General features: G+C 34.8%; 2 protein-coding genes and 1 long non-coding RNA gene across 6 annotated transcripts; all 3 read right to left on the bottom strand.

Moving 5' to 3' along the window:
• Window positions 1–1,327: 1,327 nt before the first annotated feature.
• LOC146959028 (uncharacterized) lies at window positions 1,328–9,654 on the bottom strand. 3 transcript variants are annotated; one of them, XR_015024786.1, is made up of 3 exons: window positions 9,093–9,639; window positions 7,879–7,942; window positions 1,545–1,622 (listed from the first exon to the last, which is right to left on the bottom strand). It is a non-coding gene; the product is annotated as an uncharacterized LOC146959028 (long non-coding RNA). The 3 variants fall into 3 exon arrangements; XR_015024787.1 differs by lacking the exons at window positions 7,879–7,942; window positions 9,093–9,639 and adding an exon at window positions 2,773–4,440 and having other exon boundaries at window positions 1,328–1,622; XR_015024785.1 differs by lacking the exon at window positions 1,545–1,622 and having other exon boundaries at window positions 7,648–7,942; window positions 9,093–9,654.
• Window positions 9,655–13,242: 3,588 nt separating this feature from the next.
• On the bottom strand, window positions 13,243–16,288 carry LOC146959027 (LEAF RUST 10 DISEASE-RESISTANCE LOCUS RECEPTOR-LIKE PROTEIN KINASE-like 1.1). 2 transcript variants are annotated; one of them, XM_085740561.1, is made up of 4 exons: window positions 15,477–16,288; window positions 15,038–15,070; window positions 14,490–14,702; window positions 13,243–14,375 (listed from the first exon to the last, which is right to left on the bottom strand). In XM_085740561.1, exons 1-4 carry the CDS (start codon window positions 16,168–16,170, stop codon window positions 13,369–13,371), a joined length of 1,947 nt encoding a protein of 648 aa, XP_085596687.1. In that variant the 5' UTR covers window positions 16,171–16,288; the 3' UTR covers window positions 13,243–13,368. The 2 variants fall into 2 exon arrangements, with proteins under 2 accessions (XP_085596687.1, XP_085596688.1); XM_085740562.1 differs by lacking the exon at window positions 15,038–15,070.
• A 1,206-nt stretch (window positions 16,289–17,494) lies between these two features.
• On the bottom strand, window positions 17,495–20,131 carry LOC146959026 (LEAF RUST 10 DISEASE-RESISTANCE LOCUS RECEPTOR-LIKE PROTEIN KINASE-like 1.1). The gene is made up of 4 exons (XM_085740558.1): window positions 19,298–20,131; window positions 19,155–19,205; window positions 18,791–19,051; window positions 17,495–18,667 (listed from the first exon to the last, which is right to left on the bottom strand). Exons 1-4 carry the CDS (start codon window positions 20,085–20,087, stop codon window positions 17,718–17,720), a joined length of 2,052 nt encoding a protein of 683 aa, XP_085596684.1. The 5' UTR covers window positions 20,088–20,131; the 3' UTR covers window positions 17,495–17,717.
• Between the last annotated feature and the right edge of the window lie 1,130 nt (window positions 20,132–21,261).

Genomic DNA, 21,261 nt, shown 5'->3' with positions numbered 1-21,261 from the left:
GAAAGGACTTAATAGAGAGAAAGTCCAAGAAACATCCAGTAGGATGGGACTAATGCCTATAGCCCACAAGTGATGGTAACCCGACCTACATGACTGGAGATCCCAAGAAATAAGTTCAATGGGTAAAAACAAGTCATGAAGTGGTAGAACATGCTATGAGAGAAAGAATATAGAAAGCATGATCCTGCAGCGAAAGAAGGATGAGGTAATAGTAACTCTTAATGAGATCTATACTCTATGTTGAGTGGGGTACACAGCTACAGGAGTACCCTTGATAGACTCGCCTATACGAATGTGGAACTTAGGCCAGTCCTATGGAATTTCGAGGCAGAATTCCTAGAGCATTCGTTAAAACCGGGATACACGTGCAGGGCCTTAAAACGCACGGGCTTTTAGAATACACCTATGAAAAGGTTTGTGTGTGGATTCTATGTCTGAGATAGAGTTCAATGCTGTAAGCAACTCTTGTTAAATCAGAATACCTTCCACTATGCAAAGGTTCAAGTTGTTAACAACACCTTTGTATATTAGCAAATCTTATGGAAACGTTTTACGTTATTTCTCGAAACCATTTTGAAGTCAAGTGGGGGATTGTTGGAACACTAGTTAATTCTAGTGAAGAAAATTGGAAAGAAAAACACTATGAAAAAACTAGTGTGTGGGTGTGACTTAAAAATGTCCCACGTTGAAGGGTCACCCCAACTAGTAAGTGTTTATATATGGGAAAAATGACCTCTAAGGGTGTGCCCTTGGGGTACCCAATTTTGTGAACGGGTGAACGCTTAAAAAAATTGATATATATTTTTTTGTCACTTTAAAATGTTAAATTAATTAATTAATTAATTAATTTTTCATTATACGAAAGCGTTACGCGTAACAAATTGATGTGTTACATTCCGACCCGATCCAAACCCGTATCCAGAAGCTTCCGGATATTTCCAATTAAGAAAACACGTTTGCTTGAGGATTAAGCAAACTTAATCCCCAAGTCACGCGTAAAACGCGTTTGCTTAAGGATTAAGCAAACTTAATCCCCAAGTAACTCTGCCTATAAAAGGAGAGCTTGCCCCACTCATTCTTCACACCAAAATCTCACAGTTGATGCTTCCTGTGCGGTTTTCTCTCTTCTCCCTTTCGATTTTAACAAATCGTTCTTCTTCTTCTACTCCTTTCTGTCCCTTCGGTATTAAGAGTGTTCTTAAGACCATAGTCCCTTGGTCTTAGTGTCACGACCCAAGGACACTAATCGTGACCGGCGCACGAACTAATACCTCATAGTTCGGCAAGCCTGATGACCAAAGAATTAATAAATAATTTTCAAGCTAACTTTCGATTCAAAATCATGTTTACTAAAATTTCGACAGAGTAACCCCTATATTTTCAACATTACCAAGATGTAAATCCTGTTTATAAACTATCATCATCAACCAGAATTTCAAAGTGACCTTTCAACATATTTGTACAACTCAAAATGAAACATTTCTAAACTCCAAAAAGCTGCAGATACTCTGATTCAACCTATAAATAAACAAAAGAAACATTCATCAAGGAAACCTACCACCAAGAGTGACACAGATGAACTTCAAGTCTACTAGCATCTTTCTACTTAGCTGCTTGGAAATCTGAAAAAGAATAAAAATGAAAGAGTAAGCCACAAGGACTTAGTGAGAGACAACAACCACCACCACCAACTAGAAGGGAAACACACAGGGCACGATTATTTACTTTATCAAATCTATTGTCAATTACAAAAATAGTAACCGTCTAAAATTCTAATAATCTGCAAACCTTTATACGCATGAGAATCCACACGTTGTATATACTTCCAATCATATAGGTATACTTCAACGAAAAGTCCAACATCGTAAAAACATGAAGATAACATTACAAGTCTTTAAAATAAATTGCCGAAAATCAAATACAAGCCTTTAAAAATATATTGCCGAAAATCATAGTAAAAGCCTCTAAAATATATTGCCGAAAATCTTGATAAATAACCTTTAAAGAAAATATAGAAAACTCCATTTAGTGAAAATAAACAAAATGGGTGAATCGAGAACTAGCTCCATCTCGTTGATAGCCCTCTCCTCCTAATGGTGGCCTTTCCATAGGGGCGGCTCCATCTAACGGATAGCTCTTTTCTCTCGACTCAAAACAAAGTGTAAAACATTTTCAATTAGGGAGTTTACCTCTCATTGATAGCCCTCTCCTCCTAATGGCGGCCTTTCCATTGGGGCGGCTCCATCTAATGGGGTAACTACCTAATTGAAATAACATACTAGGTGCACCTAGGTCGTCGTCATTATAACCGTAACTTTCAAAACCTCATTCTTAAAACACATGTCTAAAACCATATTTTGCAACATAACGAAACTTATATCAAAATACGTTCATCAAAACTCAATTGAAAACCTACTACTTATCATCATAAGTAAATCCAAATTCAAATTCAAATCCAAATCCAAATCGCGTACATATTAATATCAAATCCTTTCAAAACGTATATTTCAAAACCGTATTCCCCACATCTTAGAACTCATGTCGTTGTATATGCAACCAAATCTCAATTTCAAATCCTTTGCTCAATAAGTCAAAGATAAATCTAAATAGTGACCATAATAATATCAATGACTTTTAACATAAGTATCAATGAGAGGAAAAATGTTCAAAGGGTGTGTTCCCCATTTTTATAAACACTTTAACATATAAAATCATAAAAATATCAATAATAACGATAATGAAAATAAGTGATAATGATCGCCATCAACTCACCGATACGACGAATCAACGAAATTTGTTCTCCAACCATCCTAGGAGAAACATTGAAAGCAGCTGCCCACATACCCATTTCAAGAAAAGCCGAAGCACAACAAAACTGATTCAAGCTTCTTCATTATTATATTTTTTTCCATTGCAGCAACATGGTTTTGGATTCTTGAGGAGCAAAACCGTGGCACAGGATTGCAATTCCCTTGGTCCCATAGTATTGTAATATATGCCCACTAATTGTTTTCAGCATAGTGCTTGTTGGGTAGTATGACTCTATGTTTCTCAAAACTTCAAAGAATTTAAATGTTTCAATGAATGGGTACTCTCTTCTTTCTCTAGAGCACCTAACCAAATCCCAAAATTTTACCCAAATGTATTTATAGAATTAGGGAAAAATTTTCTTATATATGAAATTCTTCTCATGAGTGTTTGAATTTTGAAAGGAATTTGATGATTGAAAGAGGGAAGAAGAAGATTAGCTCATGGGTGAAGGATGGAATGAAAGTAGAAGGTGAAAGAGGAAACTAGAAAGTTCCCGTGAAAAGAATATGGGGTGGGGTTAAGTGGTTCATCTATTTTATATTTTTTTTTATACATGTTGTCCCCTTTTTTTTCAAATTTTTTTTTTATTATTATTATTTTATTTTATTTTTTTTGAAACGGTGTGTTTCATTCTTCCCCCCTTAAGAAAATTCGTCCTCGAATTTTAACCACGAATTTTAACCACTACTAGTGTTGGTTTTAACTAAACGCGGTTACTTTTCATGCATCACTTCTTCGGATTACCAAGTTGTTTCTTCACTGAAAGGTCCATGCCATAGAACCTTTACTAAAACGGTATTCTTTTAACATAAAGATCTCACTTTCTTATATATTATAGTTGTCTTATGGTCCTTGTAAGGCAAACTCTCATCTAAATGCACATCTTCAGGACAATGGAAGTGCAAGCGATAAGTTACAAGTTTGAACTACTGCCAAATCTCAAACGTTTCAATAAACTTTGAACTAGCTTGCTCAAGTTTGCAAAACCACAAAACACCCTACATCGGTGAAACTTGTAAGAGTACATGTTCTCACACTGTGAACTCTAAGGGATGACGCCTCTTGTCATAATAAGATTTTCCCTATTTTGAAATGTCACAAAATGATCTCAGATCAACCAACATTTTCAATGACATCTTGAATAAACTCTAGACCCACTAATTTAGACTTTCAACTTCCAACAATCTTATATGAGACATACATCACCTGTTATACAATGCTTCAAGAGTACCACTTTACTACTTGATCGGTGGCTACTTATATTCAAATTCCATCATAGGCAAACATAAGTCTCAACTCCCTCTAAGATCAAGAAACAGAAGCACATAGCATATCCTCTACATTTTGTATAGTTTTCACAAATTGACCATCAATCTTAAGTTGTACCAAGATTCAAATGGGTTTTCAATTCATATTTGAAAGACTTCCAAATCTGAACAATAAATTCAGTTTCGCGGTCAAAGATAATGGGCAGCGCCACACCATGCAAGGTGTCAATCTCATCTAAATAATTTCTAGCATATTGAGATGCAATACTAGTAGTTTTCAAAGATAATAAATGTGCAGACTTGGTCAACCAACCTATAATCACCCACACCGAGTCTTAACCCTTTTAAGTTAATGGTAAACCTGTAATAAAATCTATAACAATTCAGTTCACCTATTTCAACAAGTTGAAGTAAACTTGCAGACTTTCGGTGCTCACCTTTACTTACTAGCACACCGAGCACTTAGAGACAAAACATGCTACATCCCTCTTCATCCCTTCCCACCAGGGCAATTCTCGTAAGTCTTGATACATCTTAATAAAACCTAGATTGATGGTATAACACAAATGATGAAACTCCTCTAATATTTTTTCTCCTTAAATCACTAACATTTGGAATACACAATTGAGGATTTAACCGTAACACCACCATCCAAATCAGCTAAGAGATCTTATTGTTCCACACATTATCTACTAGTATTACCAAGTCTAAATCTTGACTAAGTTTCCTTGATATCATAAACTATGGTGGAACTAATTTACACATGACCAATAATATCCTTGAATGATCAAGCTCAAATTTAATTCCACTTCCAACAAGTTCATGTAATCCTTTAATTATAAGTCTCTCTATTTCGACTAAATGAGTAAGACTGCCCATGTACTTCCTACTTAAAGCATTTGCAACAACATTTGTCTTCCCAACGTGATACAAGTCTTTGCAATCAAAGTATTTAAGAGAACTCCATCCACCTTATTTGTCCTAAATTTAAGTTATACTAAGACCTTTTTGGTTGTTATAAATCTAAGAAAATCCTTTCATATTGCTAATGCCTCAAAATCTTAAGAGCAAAATTATTGTTGACATATTCACTCATGTGTAGGATCGCTTAGATCATGCCTTTCTTTACTCTTGGAATACACAAAAATGTCATCACTAAACAATATCACCCACAAATCTAAGGTTGAAAAATCCAATTAATCAATCCATAAAAGACGTTGGAGCATTAGTAAGTCTTAAAGGTATAACCAGAATTTTACAATCCTCATAGCATGTGCGAAAAGTTGTCTTTGATATATGTTCACTCTTAATATCCAACTAGTGATACCCCTGCTTCAATAAATCTTGGAAAACACTAAGCTTCTTGAAGTTGGTCAAACAACTAATAAACGCATGGTAAATAATATGTATTCCTAACTATCACCTCATTCACTTGTCTATAAACTACACACAATCACTCATATCTATCTTCCTTACTTATAATCAATACCATTAATCCTCATGGAAACGGACTTAGGTCAATAAATCTCTTCTTGAGAAGGTCTTGTGGTCAGTCCCTTAACAACGTAAGTTATTCTAGGTAATTCGATAAAGAGGTATGGAAGTGGGTTGAGTGGTAGGAACCAAGTCTATAGAGAATCTAATCTCGATATCAGGTGACAATCCAGGATGTTCTTCAGGACAATATCAAGAAACCCAAATGTTTTTAGAACTTTTATAATTCTTTACTCACTTGTATATCCATAAACCAATTCAATTATCCTTGGCAACCTACTTTCAATAACTTGTTAGATCCTAAATCTAAGGTTAAATAATATGGTACCTAACCAGATTTTCCTCAAAAGGATAAAAGTGATTACCCGATATCTCAACTTTCACTACTTAGTTATAATAAGGTAAGGTGGCTTACTAGACAGACAACCAATTCATACTCAAAATCCTATAAATTTGTACTAACACGACTATGTTAATGCATGACTAAATAATAGTTGTGTCGTAGCTACCCATGATGAACACTCCTAATATAGCATACGTAACCACATTGAAATCATACCTTTTCATCCTTGAAACAAAATATTTCCAGAGTCGAATCAACCATTGTAGAATCAAAAGTACTATAAGGAAAAGTAAATTACCTACATGCCCCACGATCTACTCAACACTTTGCGTTGTGCCCAAAAGTTTGTCAACTAAAACTATCTATTTATGTTATTTATATTTATTGTTCCTAATAACCAAATATAACTTCACCATCATGTTAAGAAAAATCTATGTATAATCATTCAACTCATTTCTTGCAAATATTTGTCTAATACATCCCCTAAGCTTTTGTTGCCTAATATGAAGTGTTAAGCTTTAAACCTTCGCAAAGTAGCACAATTAGATCTAACCACGAATCCAATTAAGCATTCCCTTAATTTTATAATGAACCACTTGACATGCATCTCTACTATGATAGGGTGGGGAGCGTTCATTGAAAGCTCAATAAGACGAGTTTTGTACTCTAAAACTCGCATGAACTCAGTTTAGTCCGATCTTTCACACTCTTGAGGAAATTCATCTCCAACACTTTCTAAAAGAAAATGAGTCATAAACAGTTGAGATGTCTCACTTCATCCCAACAGAGGTTATCCTACTTGTTTTCCACGTGTAAATATATCAAATTAGTCATATACCATACCTTCCAACTTATTTTATGTCAACTCCCACATCCTTATATCCACCTTTAAATGAGAGCATCATAATTTCATTCATAACCTATCTTGACCGTCAATAAGTCATTATATCCACACACATAATAGACATATAAAAGGTAAAGGTTTAAGTTTCACGAACCATTCTATATCCATATTGATCTCTCTAGATGGTTTATCGACTGCTACTAACCATGACTAACTTCTTGTGGGTCGAAAACATTTCTCTACGCTTGATTACCATGTTGTTATTATCCAACAATTTGTTACACAGGCCATTGTATTCCTTGTAAGCCAACAATAATCTCTATCATCATTGGATTTCTTCGTATTTCTCTAGGAACCTCGACATTAATTACTCCTACAACTCAGTCATGTTTGTCAACATAAATGCTACGTCCTTTATCATTTTCTTTAAGTCAACCATGAGAATAGCCTGAATGACGACCTATTTGACTAAGGTTTTACGGTTCGGAGTTAAATTCGCAAGAAACCAATTTCCCTTCTAGTGGAGATCTTGTTAATGGGTGGCACCCTCACTAAATGATTTTTTTTTTTTTTAACCAAAAATAGGACTAGGCGACAAACAAAGTGAGACAATTCAAAGACCCAAAAGAAATCATAAGATTGGACAACAGGTGACACTACCATAGAGTGCTAATAGCTTTTTGAAAATAAATTGTGCCGCGGTTCACAATTCATTAACAAAAATCTATTACTACTCTATGTCTGCAGCTATTAGGACCTACAACCGGAGCTCTGATACCAACTTTGTCACGACCCAAGGACACTAATCGTGACCGGCGCACGAACTAATACCTCATAGTTCGGCAAGCCTGATGACCAAAGAATTAATAAATAATTTTCAAGCTAACTTTCGATTCAAAATCATGTTTACTAAAATTTCGACAGAGTAACCCCTATATTTTCAACATTACCAAGATGTAAATCCTGTTTATAAACTATCATCATCAACCAGAATTTCAAAGTGACCTTTCAACATATTTGTACAACTCAAAATGAAACATTTCTAAACTCCAAAAAGCTGCAGATACTCTGATTCAACCTATAAATAAACAAAAGAAACATTCATCAAGGAAACCTACCACCAAGAGTGACACAGATGAACTTCAAGTCTACTAGCATCTTTCTACTTAGCTGCTTGGAAATCTGAAAAAGAATAAAAATGAAAGAGTAAGCCACAAGGACTTAGTGAGAGACAACAACCACCACCACCAACTAGAAGGGAAACACACAGGGCACGATTATTTACTTTATCAAATCTATTGTCAATTACAAAAATAGTAACCGTCTAAAATTCTAATAATCTGCAAACCTTTATACGCATGAGAATCCACACGTTGTATATACTTCCAATCATATAGGTATACTTCAACGAAAAGTCCAACATCGTAAAAACATGAAGATAACATTACAAGTCTTTAAAATAAATTGCCGAAAATCAAATACAAGCCTTTAAAAATATATTGCCGAAAATCATAGTAAAAGCCTCTAAAATATATTGCCGAAAATCTTGATAAATAACCTTTAAAGAAAATATAGAAAACTCCATTTAGTGAAAATAAACAAAATGGGTGAATCGAGAACTAGCTCCATCTCGTTGATAGCCCTCTCCTCCTAATGGTGGCCTTTCCATAGGGGCGGCTCCATCTAACGGATAGCTCTTTTCTCTCGACTCAAAACAAAGTGTAAAACATTTTCAATTAGGGAGTTTACCTCTCATTGATAGCCCTCTCCTCCTAATGGCGGCCTTTCCATTGGGGCGGCTCCATCTAATGGGGTAACTACCTAATTGAAATAACATACTAGGTGCACCTAGGTCGTCGTCATTATAACCGTAACTTTCAAAACCTCATTCTTAAAACACATGTCTAAAACCATATTTTGCAACATAACGAAACTTATATCAAAATACGTTCATCAAAACTCAATTGAAAACCTACTACTTATCATCATAAGTAAATCCAAATTCAAATTCAAATCCAAATCCAAATCGCGTACATATTAATATCAAATCCTTTCAAAACGTATATTTCAAAACCGTATTCCCCACATCTTAGAACTCATGTCGTTGTATATGCAACCAAATCTCAATTTCAAATCCTTTGCTCAATAAGTCAAAGATAAATCTAAATAGTGACCATAATAATATCAATGACTTTTAACATAAGTATCAATGAGAGGAAAAATGTTCAAAGGGTGTGTTCCCCATTTTTATAAACACTTTAACATATAAAATCATAAAAATATCAATAATAACGATAATGAAAATAAGTGATAATGATCGCCATCAACTCACCGATACGACGAATCAACGAAATTTGTTCTCCAACCATCCTAGGAGAAACATTGAAAGCAGCTGCCCACATACCCATTTCAAGAAAAGCCGAAGCACAACAAAACTGATTCAAGCTTCTTCATTATTATATTTTTTTCCATTGCAGCAACATGGTTTTGGATTCTTGAGGAGCAAAACCGTGGCACAGGATTGCAATTCCCTTGGTCCCATAGTATTGTAATATATGCCCACTAATTGTTTTCAACATAGTGCTTGTTGGGTAGTATGACTCTATGTTTCTCAAAACTTCAAAGAATTTAAATGTTTCAATGAATGGGTACTCTCTTCTTTCTCTAGAGCACCTAACCAAATCCCAAAATTTTACCCAAATGTATTTATAGAATTAGGGAAAAATTTTCTTATATATGAAATTCTTCTCATGAGTGTTTGAATTTTGAAAGGAATTTGATGATTGAAAGAGGGAAGAAGAAGATTAGCTCATGGGTGAAGGATGGAATGAAAGTAGAAGGTGAAAGAGGAAACTAGAAAGTTCCCGTGAAAAGAATATGGGGTGGGGTTAAGTGGTTCATCTATTTTATATTTTTTTTTTATACATGTTGTCCCCTTTTTTTTCAAATTTTTTTTTTTATTATTATTATTATTTTTTTTTTTTGAAACGGTGTGTTTCACTTAGGTTCATATTCCCTTCGATAATATATGATTCTTCGGAATATAGAGTGCTATTAAGATCATATTAAAGAATGATCTTAACAGTATATATATTATTTTAATAATTTTAATGAGAAATGGTGGTATCGCCATATTTGAGTGGTCGTAGTGCCATATTCATGTTTTGGAGAAGTTAGAATGGTGGTAACACCATATTTGAGTGGTCTCAGCACCATAATAGAATGGTAATAATACCATATTAATTTGAACGGTTTCGAATAGAGCGGTTACGTACCGTATCGAGTGGCTTCGATCAAACGATTGAGCCATATTTTGAGGGTGTAATTCTCGAACGATTTTTCTACAGTGCAGTAGTTAATCGAACAGTTGTAGCTGGGCTTGTTTTATCCTGGAGGCGGCGTGGTTGATAGTCTACCTTGCACAACTTTGGGTAGTGCCACGAAACGTCTTAAAGAGAGCGACCTGGTCGTGACTCAACCTAGTAACAACTTCGGTAGATGATAGAATTTGGAAATTCAAATTTAACAGTTTGGAAATCCAAAAAACCAACAGGCCAAAAGAGAAAAATATATTAAAAACAAAAGAGAATGAGTCAAATTCAATACAAGAAGTGCCTAAAAAAGACTCACAACAAAGTCACATAAGCAAAAAGCAAGCGGAAAAAAAAAAACCTATAACAACATTACAAAGTGATAAATCTTAAACAAGCTACGGGATTCGTCCACCAAACATATAGGTCGAAACAAAAAGTTAAATTATTTTAATAATATGCACTTTGGTCTTAAAATAGTCGTGGGATTCGTCCTCCAAGCATCTAGATATGTGTTGTTTTTATCTTAAACTTTTGGTGTTTAAAAAATTCATATTCAATTCATGCATTGTATTTTTTGAAGAGGCCAAAAGAGAAAAATATATTAAAAACAAAAGAGAATGAGTCAAATTCAATACAAGAAGTGCCTAAAAAAGACTCACAACAAAGTCACATAAGCAAAAAGCAAGCGGAAAAAAAAAAACCTATAACAACATTACAAAGTGATAAATCTTAAACAAGCTACGGGATTCGTCCACCAAACATATAGGTCGAAACAAAAAGTTAAATTATTTTAATAATATGCACTTTGGTCTTAAAATAGTCGTGGGATTCGTCCTCCAAGCATCTAGATATGTGTTGTTTTTATCTTAAACTTTTGGTGTTTAAAAAATTCATATTCAATTCATCTCATGTAAAATATTTCTAAATTTTAGTAAATGAACTTTTATATTGTTTTAAAGACGTGTGTAAATAATCGTTTAAAAATTTAAGGATAATTAAAGAAATTTAGTGTTAGTAACTTAGTATGGACTAAAAGTGCAGAAATTTTTTGTAGGGATTAAAAAACTATTAAAATTAAGGAGTAAACTCAAAAGATTCCAATTTTGTTGGGACAAAAATCATTGTTAACCCTTAACATTTTAGAACATGAATAAAATCCCCCAAAAAAGATCAACTTTTTTATTAATCAACATACTTTTTTTTTAAAACAAACATACTTTTTTGGTGGTGAATATTTGTTTTGGTGGTACGTCATCAACATACTCTAAAAGAAAAAGCACACTGAAGCGAATTTCAAATGGGAAAAATACATTCACCTTCCCTTAGGTTTCTCTAAATGACACAAATACCTTCTCTATTTTTATAATAAACAATAACCTCGTATGAGGTCTCTTAAAATAGATAAAAACCTCCCCTACGAACTTAACTCCGTTAACCATCCCTCTAATTTTACATTTGACGATAATGTCTCTAAGGTCTCTTAAAATAGATATAAAAAACAACTTTTTTTTAGGAAAAGATAAAGACTAACTTTACTAGCTTAACATTATTATTGTTACTGAAAAAATAAATTTGATAATGTCTCTTCTCAACGAGGGGTTATCAATTTCTGTTATTTTCTCATGACCATTATCAATCCATAAGTAGAATGAACTTAATCCATTTTTAATTTCTAGTGTCTTATAACTTTTGTTTCTAGTATAATAATTGAGTCTTTCTCGGTAGTTCAATATCCGTATACCTATCTATATATATACGAATGGAACCGTTGAAAAATATACGAATGGAACCATCGAAAAATATGTAAAAATCTCTTTTGTTGAATGCATATGTGAACACTCTACATAAAATATGGTGCCCACTGTACAAAACTTGAATTGATATGAATTTAGACATTTAATTGGCTTAACAAAATAAGACTCATATCAGAATTGAAACTATCAAACCAGTTGATTAAAGTATCTCCAAAATCATCTACGTCATATCTCAAAAATCAAAATATGTCAATGAAAGAAACGATACCCAATGCAACAAACAAGGATAAGTATGAAACCAACTATACCCATTGATTTAACTGTTGTCTAATGCTTCCATAGAAGAAAAGAATCGATGATGAAAAAAATGATAACAAGTTACAGCAACAATGAGAAGAGAAACTGAAAAAGTGTGTATTCAGTTTATGACCAGAGTGAAAGGAATAAGAAGAGGTGTGGCAGCGTTTCTATTTTTTCATTTGATGGAAATTTAACGTTTCTAATGGGAGGGGATATTTGTGTCATGTGACAAAATAGATGGGATGACTATGTCATTTAGAGAAACTTGAGGAGAGGTGAGTATATTTTTCCTATTTTAAATTTTAATTAAAAATCAGGTGTATCCGCCAAAGAACCAACAGATACAATACATAAGCATTTCAGCGGTTTGAACCTGTTGAATGAAATGAATTATTGTTTTTCTTTTCATATTATGAATTGCAAAACTATATAGTATAGGAGTATCGTTTTGCATCTAGCCAATTCCAATAGTTTCATATCAAATCAAATCAAATTACTTAAAAGAGAAATCCCTAAATTCCATGATCATCATCCGTAGCCGCCACTCTGCTTTCTTCGCAGATCGCGCAAATGTTGAATGGTGCTCAGGTGACTCGTTGTTTCTTGTTACTCTGTCCATTGGACCACCATAGTGATTTTATTTCTTTTTCATTGAGTCCATTGTACTTACCATTTTACTGATCAAAAATCTCTTAATTCTGTACTATAGTAATAAGATAAACTCTAGTTTAGAGTAATTGAATTATGATTAGACTGAATTTTCTAATTTCTTCATAATTCATCATAACACAGGTACTTATAAGAGAATGTACATAAATAAGTACTCCCTCCGTTTCAAAATGAGTGTCGTTTTAGGTGTTTACACACATATTAAGAAATGCAATGATTAAGAGAATGAGAATGGTTATTTTACCAAATTATCCTTATTAACTATTGGTTAGTTTTAAAAGTAATATTTTGGAAGTAGTGTGCAGAGTATTAATTGGAGGGTACAATTGAAAAGAAAAAGTTATTATTGCATTGGAAACTGAAAGCCACACTCATTTTGAAACAATTTTTTTTGGCTAAAGCGACACTCATTTTGAAACGGAGGGAGTATCAATTATGTAGTATATAGGTGTAATTCTTCTCTGACTAAATATATATAGTAACGAATTCAAATTATGCAATTGGAGAAAAGAAAACACAATAAAGGAAATATGCTAATCAACCATATTACATTTCATCTACAAGTGTTATATTACATTCGGCTCGCTGATTGACCACTGACATTAGAAGTAGTCGATTCACTATCCCATTTATCTGTCACGGACTTAGGAGAAGGTGTTAACTTCTTATTCTTCAACAGTTTCATCTCAACATGATCGGGTGAAGACAGTGACATTGAACGTACATTAATACGTGATATCCCTGCTTCATGAGTAATTACTTCCTCTACATGTCCAAACTCATCCCTCATGCTCCCACTATCGATTCTCCTCAGCACGTCCAAAACCTCCTCCATTGAGGGCCTCAATTCCTTGTCCCGTTGTAAACACTGAAAAGCTAATTCTGCTATTGAAACTATTTTCCTTTTAACATCGTTATCTGACTCAAAGCCAAGGGAAGGATCCACCAGCTCATGGATTTTACTTTTTTGAATCTTCCTTACGGCTAAATTTGCCAAGTTTATCTCATCCTTATCTCTACTCATATCAACTGCTGGCATAGACGATATCAGTTCAACAAGTACAACTCCAAAGCTGTAAACATCACTCTTGCTTGTAAGCCTGTAGCATTGATGATATTCCGGATCCATATAGCCCGGGGTTCCTTGTGGAGCTGTGGAGACGTGTGTGATATCATTTGGGAACAGTTTTGACAGTCCAAAGTCTGCAACTTTAATGCAAAAGGTGTTGTCAAGGAGAATGTTGTTTGTTTTCACATCACGGTGAATGATTTCAGAAGCATGGAGATAAGCCAAAGCAGTAGCAGTCTCTAAGGCAACTTTCATTCGAATATGCCACGGAAGAAAGCCAGGATTCGTTGATTCACAACGCAGATGACCGGAAACAGTTCCATTTGAAATGTATTCATATACAAGCAATAGTTCATGACTATGATGTGAAGTACAGCCATAGAGAGACACTAGATTTATGTGGCGCAATCGAGTGAGGATTTTGATTTCATTCATGAACTGTTCAACTCGTTTAAAGTTGTGCTGAAATAAGCGCTTCACAGCAACTTCACGTCCATCTTTGAGTTTTCCTGGTTGTTAAAGATGAAAGCAAGAGTTATTATTTACTTATAACTACAGGGAAGTTCTAATTAAACCTACCGCCTTTTCATAGATAGTAGAGTTTGTGTGAGTGCTACACATACCGTAATAAACAGTGCCAAATCCTCCTTCTCCAAGTTCTCTTGAACTGTCAAATTTTTTTGTTGCTACTTCAAGATCCTTAAAGGAAAAGACCGGCACCCCATGGTAGAAACTGTTACTCTCTGTATATTTATTTGAGTAGAAATCAGGAACACGTCGTTTGCAGCGCCATATAATCAGCAACCCGGTTATAATAATGACAAGAAGTCCAATGCCTAGAAATCAATAAAGGTGAGAAAAATTCAATAATTTATTGAATATTAACTTGAAGAGCATGCAAAGGGAATTTGAAATACTCTCTGATTGACTGTGATTGCTTGACTATTATATCCTCCACCGTCCAAACTGTGATAGGTCTATAAAAAGGGAAATAAACATATAGGCAAAAATATATCGTGCGATCTAAAATTCCTATATATAAATATTCATTCCCATTAAAAAGGGGGAGTAGGGTATAAAATACATGGAACATATGTGTATGATGCTCATAATCTTTAAATATAGACATTCGAAATTCAAGAAAATTCTATGTTAGAGGAACAAACATTACCAAGTCCTAACTTCCACGCCAAACTTTTATCCCCTGCAGCAGAAATCAAAGGTACTGATTAAATTGAAAACAAGCAATAAAGTGAAGACTTAGACTAAATTATGGATTTGACCCCGACAGCAGCTGCACGGTGCAGCAGCTGAAGGGGACCCATTTCCTTAAATTACTATACAAGGATGGATATTTCAAATTTCTATTCTACTGTATATTATACAGTCTAGTAACTGATACTTAGGATTGAACACTGTTGGGTGCCAAAATTTTAGTATGCGTCCAACGAAAAAGTCTTAGAAGTTGGATTTTCTGGTAACCTTTTTTTAACGATCTTTGTTGTGTAACCTTTGGTTGAGGTCTATTTAATGCCCTTCACTCAGGACAACGGACAACCTCCCCTCTCGTAAACTCTTTTTGATGATGCGCATGTATTGTGAAAGCATACCTTTGGCACAGTGGAATTTTCCCTGAATATCAAGTTGGCATCGTCCCCCTTGATGATGAAGACACTTGTTACAATCATCAGATAATTGTACTACAATGAGGATCTGAGGAGATAGAAACTCAAAGGGGTCATCAGTAGGACTGTCTCTAATTGCAACGTCACACTGTGTACACTGTGCCAAAGAGCTTGGCACTTTGAAGGGAGGAGGTATCGTAGTATTTTGAAGGTAATAGATATCATAACCGGAACAGTTTGTGTACTTTTGAAATGATTTTGAAGGGGTGTTCCTAAGGGAGCGATTGCATTTGAACATGGTTATATTAAATTTGATGTAGAAAGAAGCTAAAGGAGAAGTGGGGGGAACAGGAATATTGTGAATGGCTTGACAATTTTTGGATAGAAAATTCTTCCGATGAGCTTCATCTGAGACCGTGATGGTATTACCTTCCACATATGTAACTGTTAAAGCCTGTTTGGATGGCATCTTTCCTAGTTGGATGCTTTTGGGAGCAGTTGTATCGTTACAATCACATATGGCCAAAGCACCGCAGTGGGGGTATTGTGTGACTGTGAAAGGGAAGGTAATTTGGCCAAGATATCCACAACTAAAGGAGGTTGGACATCTTCCATCTTGAGCTGAAACAAGCAGTAACTGGAAGAATATTAATGATTTGAAAATGAAAAAAAGGGTCATTGTGTATTGCAAGGCCAAGATACGGAAACAGGGGTGGAAAATAAGCAATAAGTTTCAAGAAAATCCCCCACTTTATAGGTAGAGATTGTAATATGATTCACTAATGAAAGTGTGTTGTACTTCACTCTTTAACTTCCACAATATATCTTCAACCACCTAATACGCAAGTTGACTTGAAATAAGAAAGACTAGTGGAATTTGTTAGAGAAAAGGTTATCTTGCACGAAGGGCAAGTCCTTGCTCACAAAATTCTTATAACACTATATCAATCCAACGTAGAAGTTAGAAGTGAGAGTTAAGGCGAGGTGACCAATTCATGATGCCACGTACGTACTGTCTCCAAGATTTTCTGTCTTGTTTTGGTCATTGGCCTTTTTGTACGATGACATCCATCTCATTTCAATTCAACACTACGTTGTTAATAGAAAAAAGTAGATAAAATAAAGTGATAAAGCAATTAATTCTTCCTAAAAGGCTGAAATCATTAAGCATGTCAATCATTCTATTTAACTGTATTTTATTTTTTTAACTTCGAAGAGTATCTTCTCTCATAGATAGGTATGAGCTATTATAAAATTTGGTGGTTGTTTTATTTCCTCTCACAGTATTTTTGATATACTGGCGAGGACTTATTTGGAACGAATTTTTATCTTAAAAAAATTGAAGTATGACACTATGGTTTTGGCATCATTTTGCATTGCTATTACTTTAAGTAACCAATCATCAATTTAGTCCCTAAATTATTTCCTCTTCAATTTAGTCTCTAAATAAAATATATAAATATAATGAGTAGTCCCTAAAGAAAATAAAATTCGTCAATTTAGTCTCTGTTATCAAGATGTTAGTGACTAAATTGCTGGATATTCGTACACTGTAGGGATCAAATTGGAGAGATAGTGATATCTTAGGAATTAAATTGATAGTTTATTCTTATTTCAAATATAGCTCAAATTGTTACTATTAGTGCTTTTGGTTAAGTTGTTGGGACTCAATCGCAATTCGCAAGCAAATCTTATCCATGAAAGTTATGTCATTTTATCTATTAAGAAGAGAGGGGGAGGGTGAGAGAGAGAATAGAAGCATGAGGAGGGCTCCAATAATGTCAAATGAGAAGTCATAACATTACAAGAGAAGAAGAAAAAAATTGGTGTTAACCATCCAGTTTTCAGAAAAAGAGATCCTTATAATTATTTGAGTCCAATTGCTTGGTTCCAAGGAAGCAAATAATATCTCATATGAAAGAAAAGATAATCAAATCATTTATATACACACTAAAGTCTAAAATGACAAAAACTGCCCTTAATATAGTTGTAACAAAACCCTATTTGTGTAACATATTGTCTAACATTATTAAAAAATATATATTACAAAAGTTGGGGGAGGGAAGATACATTATATTTAAACTCGTTTACAATGACAGTATATCTGAAATCAAATCACTTGTATACCAAAAGTAAAAAGTGTGCCCTCTTATTATAGATGGTGATGTTTAAATGCTGCATATCAGTAATTAGTATGCAAGGCTATGATATCAACGACCTTGGGTATTAGAAGGTACTGGATTGACTATCCCATTTATCGACCACAGCTTTAGGTGATGACTGTGGCATAATTTTTTGGAATAGTCCAATCTCAATCTCATTCCCATCCCCATCTGGTGAAGGTGGAGAGGGTGGACACGCATCTTCAACTATATGCTCAGGCACCTCCTTCCCACTTTCAATTCTCATCAACACCTTCAAAACCTCTTCCATGGAAGGTCTCAATTCCTTGTCCCTTTGCAAACATTGAAAAGCTAACTCTGCCACCGAAACTATCATCCGCTTTATCTCATTGTCTGAATCAAAACCAAGATAAGGATCCACAAGCTCAGTTAATGCACCCTCTTGTATTTTCTTTAAGGCCAGGTTTGACAAGTTAATTTCATCCTTATGCCTGTTCATATCAACTGCAAGCTTAGATGATATTAGCTCAATGAGCACAACACCAAAACTGTATACATCACTCTTGCTAGTAAGCTGGTAGCATTGATGATATTCTGGATCAACGTAACCCGGTGTCCCTTGTGGCGCCGTGGATGCATGGGTGATATCGAGGGGGAATAGCCTTGAAAGTCCAAAATCTCCAACTTTGACACTGAAGTTGTCTGTAAGGAGAATGTTTTTGGTTTTCACGTCACGGTGGATGATACCAGAAGCATGCAGATAAGCCAATGAGCTTGCTGTTTCTAAGGCAATTTTCATTCTGATATGCCAAGGCAGTGTGCCTGGCCTTGCTAAATCACCATGGAGATGACAATCAACAGTGTGATTCGGAACATATTCGTACACGAGCAGTAGTTCATTGCTGTGATATGAAGTACAGCCATAGAGGGATACAAGGTTTGTGTGGCGAGAGCGAGCAAGTATCTCAATTTCATTTGTGAACTGTTCTACTCGCCTCCAGTTATGTTCATATAGGCGCTTGACAGCAACTTCTCGTCCATCGTGCAGTTTTCCTGGTTGTTATTTGTTAAGGATCAGATCAGGTAATCATTTGTTATGCAACATCTTGGAAATACTGTATAAGTGTACAACTAATACGTTTCGATAGAGTAAAGTTTGGGAAAGGAATGATTTACCATAGTAAACTATTCCAAAGCCTCCGCTTCCAAGCTGGTTGCCGTGGTGGAAATTATTTGTAGCTTCTTCTAGCTCCTTGTAAGAAAACAGAGGGATTTCAAAGTAGACAGTGCCATTTTCTTGATCTGGATTTCGGTAGGGATCAATCACATCAGCATATGCGCTTCTCGATTGATTCTGGAGGTCTAATGGAGCACGTTTTCTTCTGGAGAGGCATCGTATTATAAGAATACCCAGTACAAACAATGTAATGCTTAAACCTGTAGTAGGAAAATTCAACTTTCAACCAGATAAAATTTTAAATATATGAAATATTCTTACCTTTGGTTATCAATTAAAAAAATTATTAATTATATATATTACCTATTCCAAGTCCAAGTCCAAGTAGCAGCTTAAAATATTTTCTCTTCCGATCTGCAGCAGAAGCCAATTTGAAGCAACTTTGTAAGTACACTGTAAATAAACAAATGGAATACATGATAATGAGAAGTTTATTAGAAGCGTACCATTGTCACAGTAGAACATTTGGTTGGCATCAAGCCTACATTGACCTCCTCTGTGGTTGCAGCATGCATTACAATCAGCAGATAATACTATTTTAATAACCATCTGACCAGATACAAATGATAAAATGTGTTTGGTATCAGTCAAATCTTTAGTTGGAAACTGAAGAACTGAGCAGGACGAGAAAAATCTATCTGCCTTGTCATTAGTAACATTGAGATATGGCTTCCTGTTATAATAGATATCGTAGGAAAAGGAAGTACAGTTGTGTTTAAAATAGTGTGCAGGAGGATTGATATTATGGCTGCGATTGCATAGGAAAAGAGTTACATTATAATTTATATAAAAAGAAACAAAAGGAGAAGGGGGCGGAAGAGAGTAATTGTGGTTCAAAGTATCACAAGCATTATCTTGCAAACGTTTGTAAAAATCTTGATCAGAAAGTGTAATGGTACTCTGGTCAACGACACCAGTTAGCTCAATTTTTTTTGCATTCTTGTCCAGTTGGATCATTTTGGGTGAATAATAACTATCATCACAGCCATGTATGAGTATGGAGCCACAGTCTGGTTGTTCTGCCTTGGTGAAAGGGTAACGGAAAATCCCACGAGCTCCACAACTAAATGAGTGTGGACAGTTATATTGGTCCCCACTTCCATACCCTGCTGATAAAATCAACACGAGGGGACAATACAAGAGGAAGCAGGAAAAATCTAATGGAGTCATCTCAAATTTACGAGGAAGAAGTAAAGGATCTTTAACATGAAAGAAGTAAAATAACTGATTCTTCATTGATGTAGTGAAGGTTAAGTACTAGTAGTGGGAACTGTTACATTATACAGACATTGTCTTCACAAATAGATATGTGTCGGTCTCATGTATGAATCAAGTGGTCTAAAAAGATAACTTATTTGTTACGTCAGTTGACTTGGAAAATGAAGGAGGAAGACTTGATGAAAAAGAGAAGCAGATTAACCATAGTCCATATATATATATGTGAGATATACAATAGTACGAAGTTATAAAGGTTTATTGCTGGCCATTTCTTAATTATCCCACTTATGAAGCTCGACCCCACTGCTCTATTTTCTTTATTGACAAAACAGCACATTCAAACATTGAATCCTTCAACATTGAAATGCTTCCAAATTTATCTCCTTTTCCAACTTGGAACTTATTTATTTGAGGGTTTAGCCATTAGAGAGAATATTCCCGTATTTTCTCACAATTTTTTGCACATTAATTTTTACACATTGTATTCTTTCTTTTTTAAGGAAAAAAAAGACTATATACCGTTATTGGGGAGGCCAATAATCAATATTGCTCACTTGATAGTGACACTTGTTAAGGTCAAGGTTGGTGATAAACTAAAAGTGTACATATGATGAAAAATGTGTCATCAATTTGACTGTTACGCATACATTTCATGACTTTTAATTTAATAAATTTCTTGGCACCTGAAGTTTCCAACTAGCTTCCAACATGCAACTTTTCCCCTAAAGACAAAAGCAAGAAAACGAGGACAAAATTTATGGGCATTGGTCATGCTCCTCTGAACCATGTGGGGGGGAATCAGCTCATTCTTCTTTCTCCCATTTTATTTTTAAGGTGTTGTTAACTTGATATTGAGGTTCAACCACTAGCTACAACCAGTTGAACTTGCTTAACCCAATGTTTCAACCGAGTCTTTGTTTCGACAACTAAACCATTTATGTCAAACTAAATTTTACTTCTCATCGTTTTCAATTCAAAGAGTAGCTTGGACCGCTATGTGGCCGGTTCCTCGTCGGATTGACCGATGTTTCATTAAAGTTGGTCCATACCATTTGCCCTGGGACGGAACTATAACCACCTTAAAGAATTATTTGTAGTATGATAAAAAAAGCGATAAATTACATGGTGTTGCAACATGACATGAACATATATAATGTGCCTATTAGCATTCCAATGATTTTTTTTTTTGTTG

The sequence above is a fragment of the Medicago sativa genome, chromosome 1 (genome assembly GCF_051527215.1).
Source record: "Medicago sativa cultivar Bolivia chromosome 1, Bolivia_mono, whole genome shotgun sequence".
In the NCBI taxonomy this organism is placed as follows: domain Eukaryota; kingdom Viridiplantae; phylum Streptophyta; class Magnoliopsida; order Fabales; family Fabaceae; genus Medicago; species Medicago sativa.
This window is presented reverse-complemented; position numbering and strand designations above follow the sequence as displayed.

Excerpts from the sequence above, each read along its gene's own strand:
- LOC146959027 (XM_085740561.1), bottom strand. The coding sequence starts at position 16,170 with ATGACCCTTTTTTTCATTTTCAAATCATTAATATTCTTCCAGTTACTG. Across the intron at positions 15,071-15,476 it reads AAAATTCCACTGTGCCAAAG|GGGATAAAAGTTTGGCGTGG; the intron begins GTATGCTTTCAC and ends TTTCTGCTGCAG. Across the intron at positions 14,703-15,037 it reads GGCGTGGAAGTTAGGACTTG|GCATTGGACTTCTTGTCATT; the intron begins GTAATGTTTGTT and ends ATTGATTTCTAG.
- LOC146959026 (XM_085740558.1), bottom strand. The coding sequence starts at position 20,087 with ATGAAGAATCAGTTATTTTACTTCTTTCATGTTAAAGATCCTTTACTT. Across the intron at positions 19,206-19,297 it reads AATGTTCTACTGTGACAATG|ATCGGAAGAGAAAATATTTT; the intron begins GTACGCTTCTAA and ends CTTCTGCTGCAG. Across the intron at positions 19,052-19,154 it reads TGGACTTGGACTTGGAATAG|GTTTAAGCATTACATTGTTT; the intron begins GTAATATATATA and ends TTCCTACTACAG.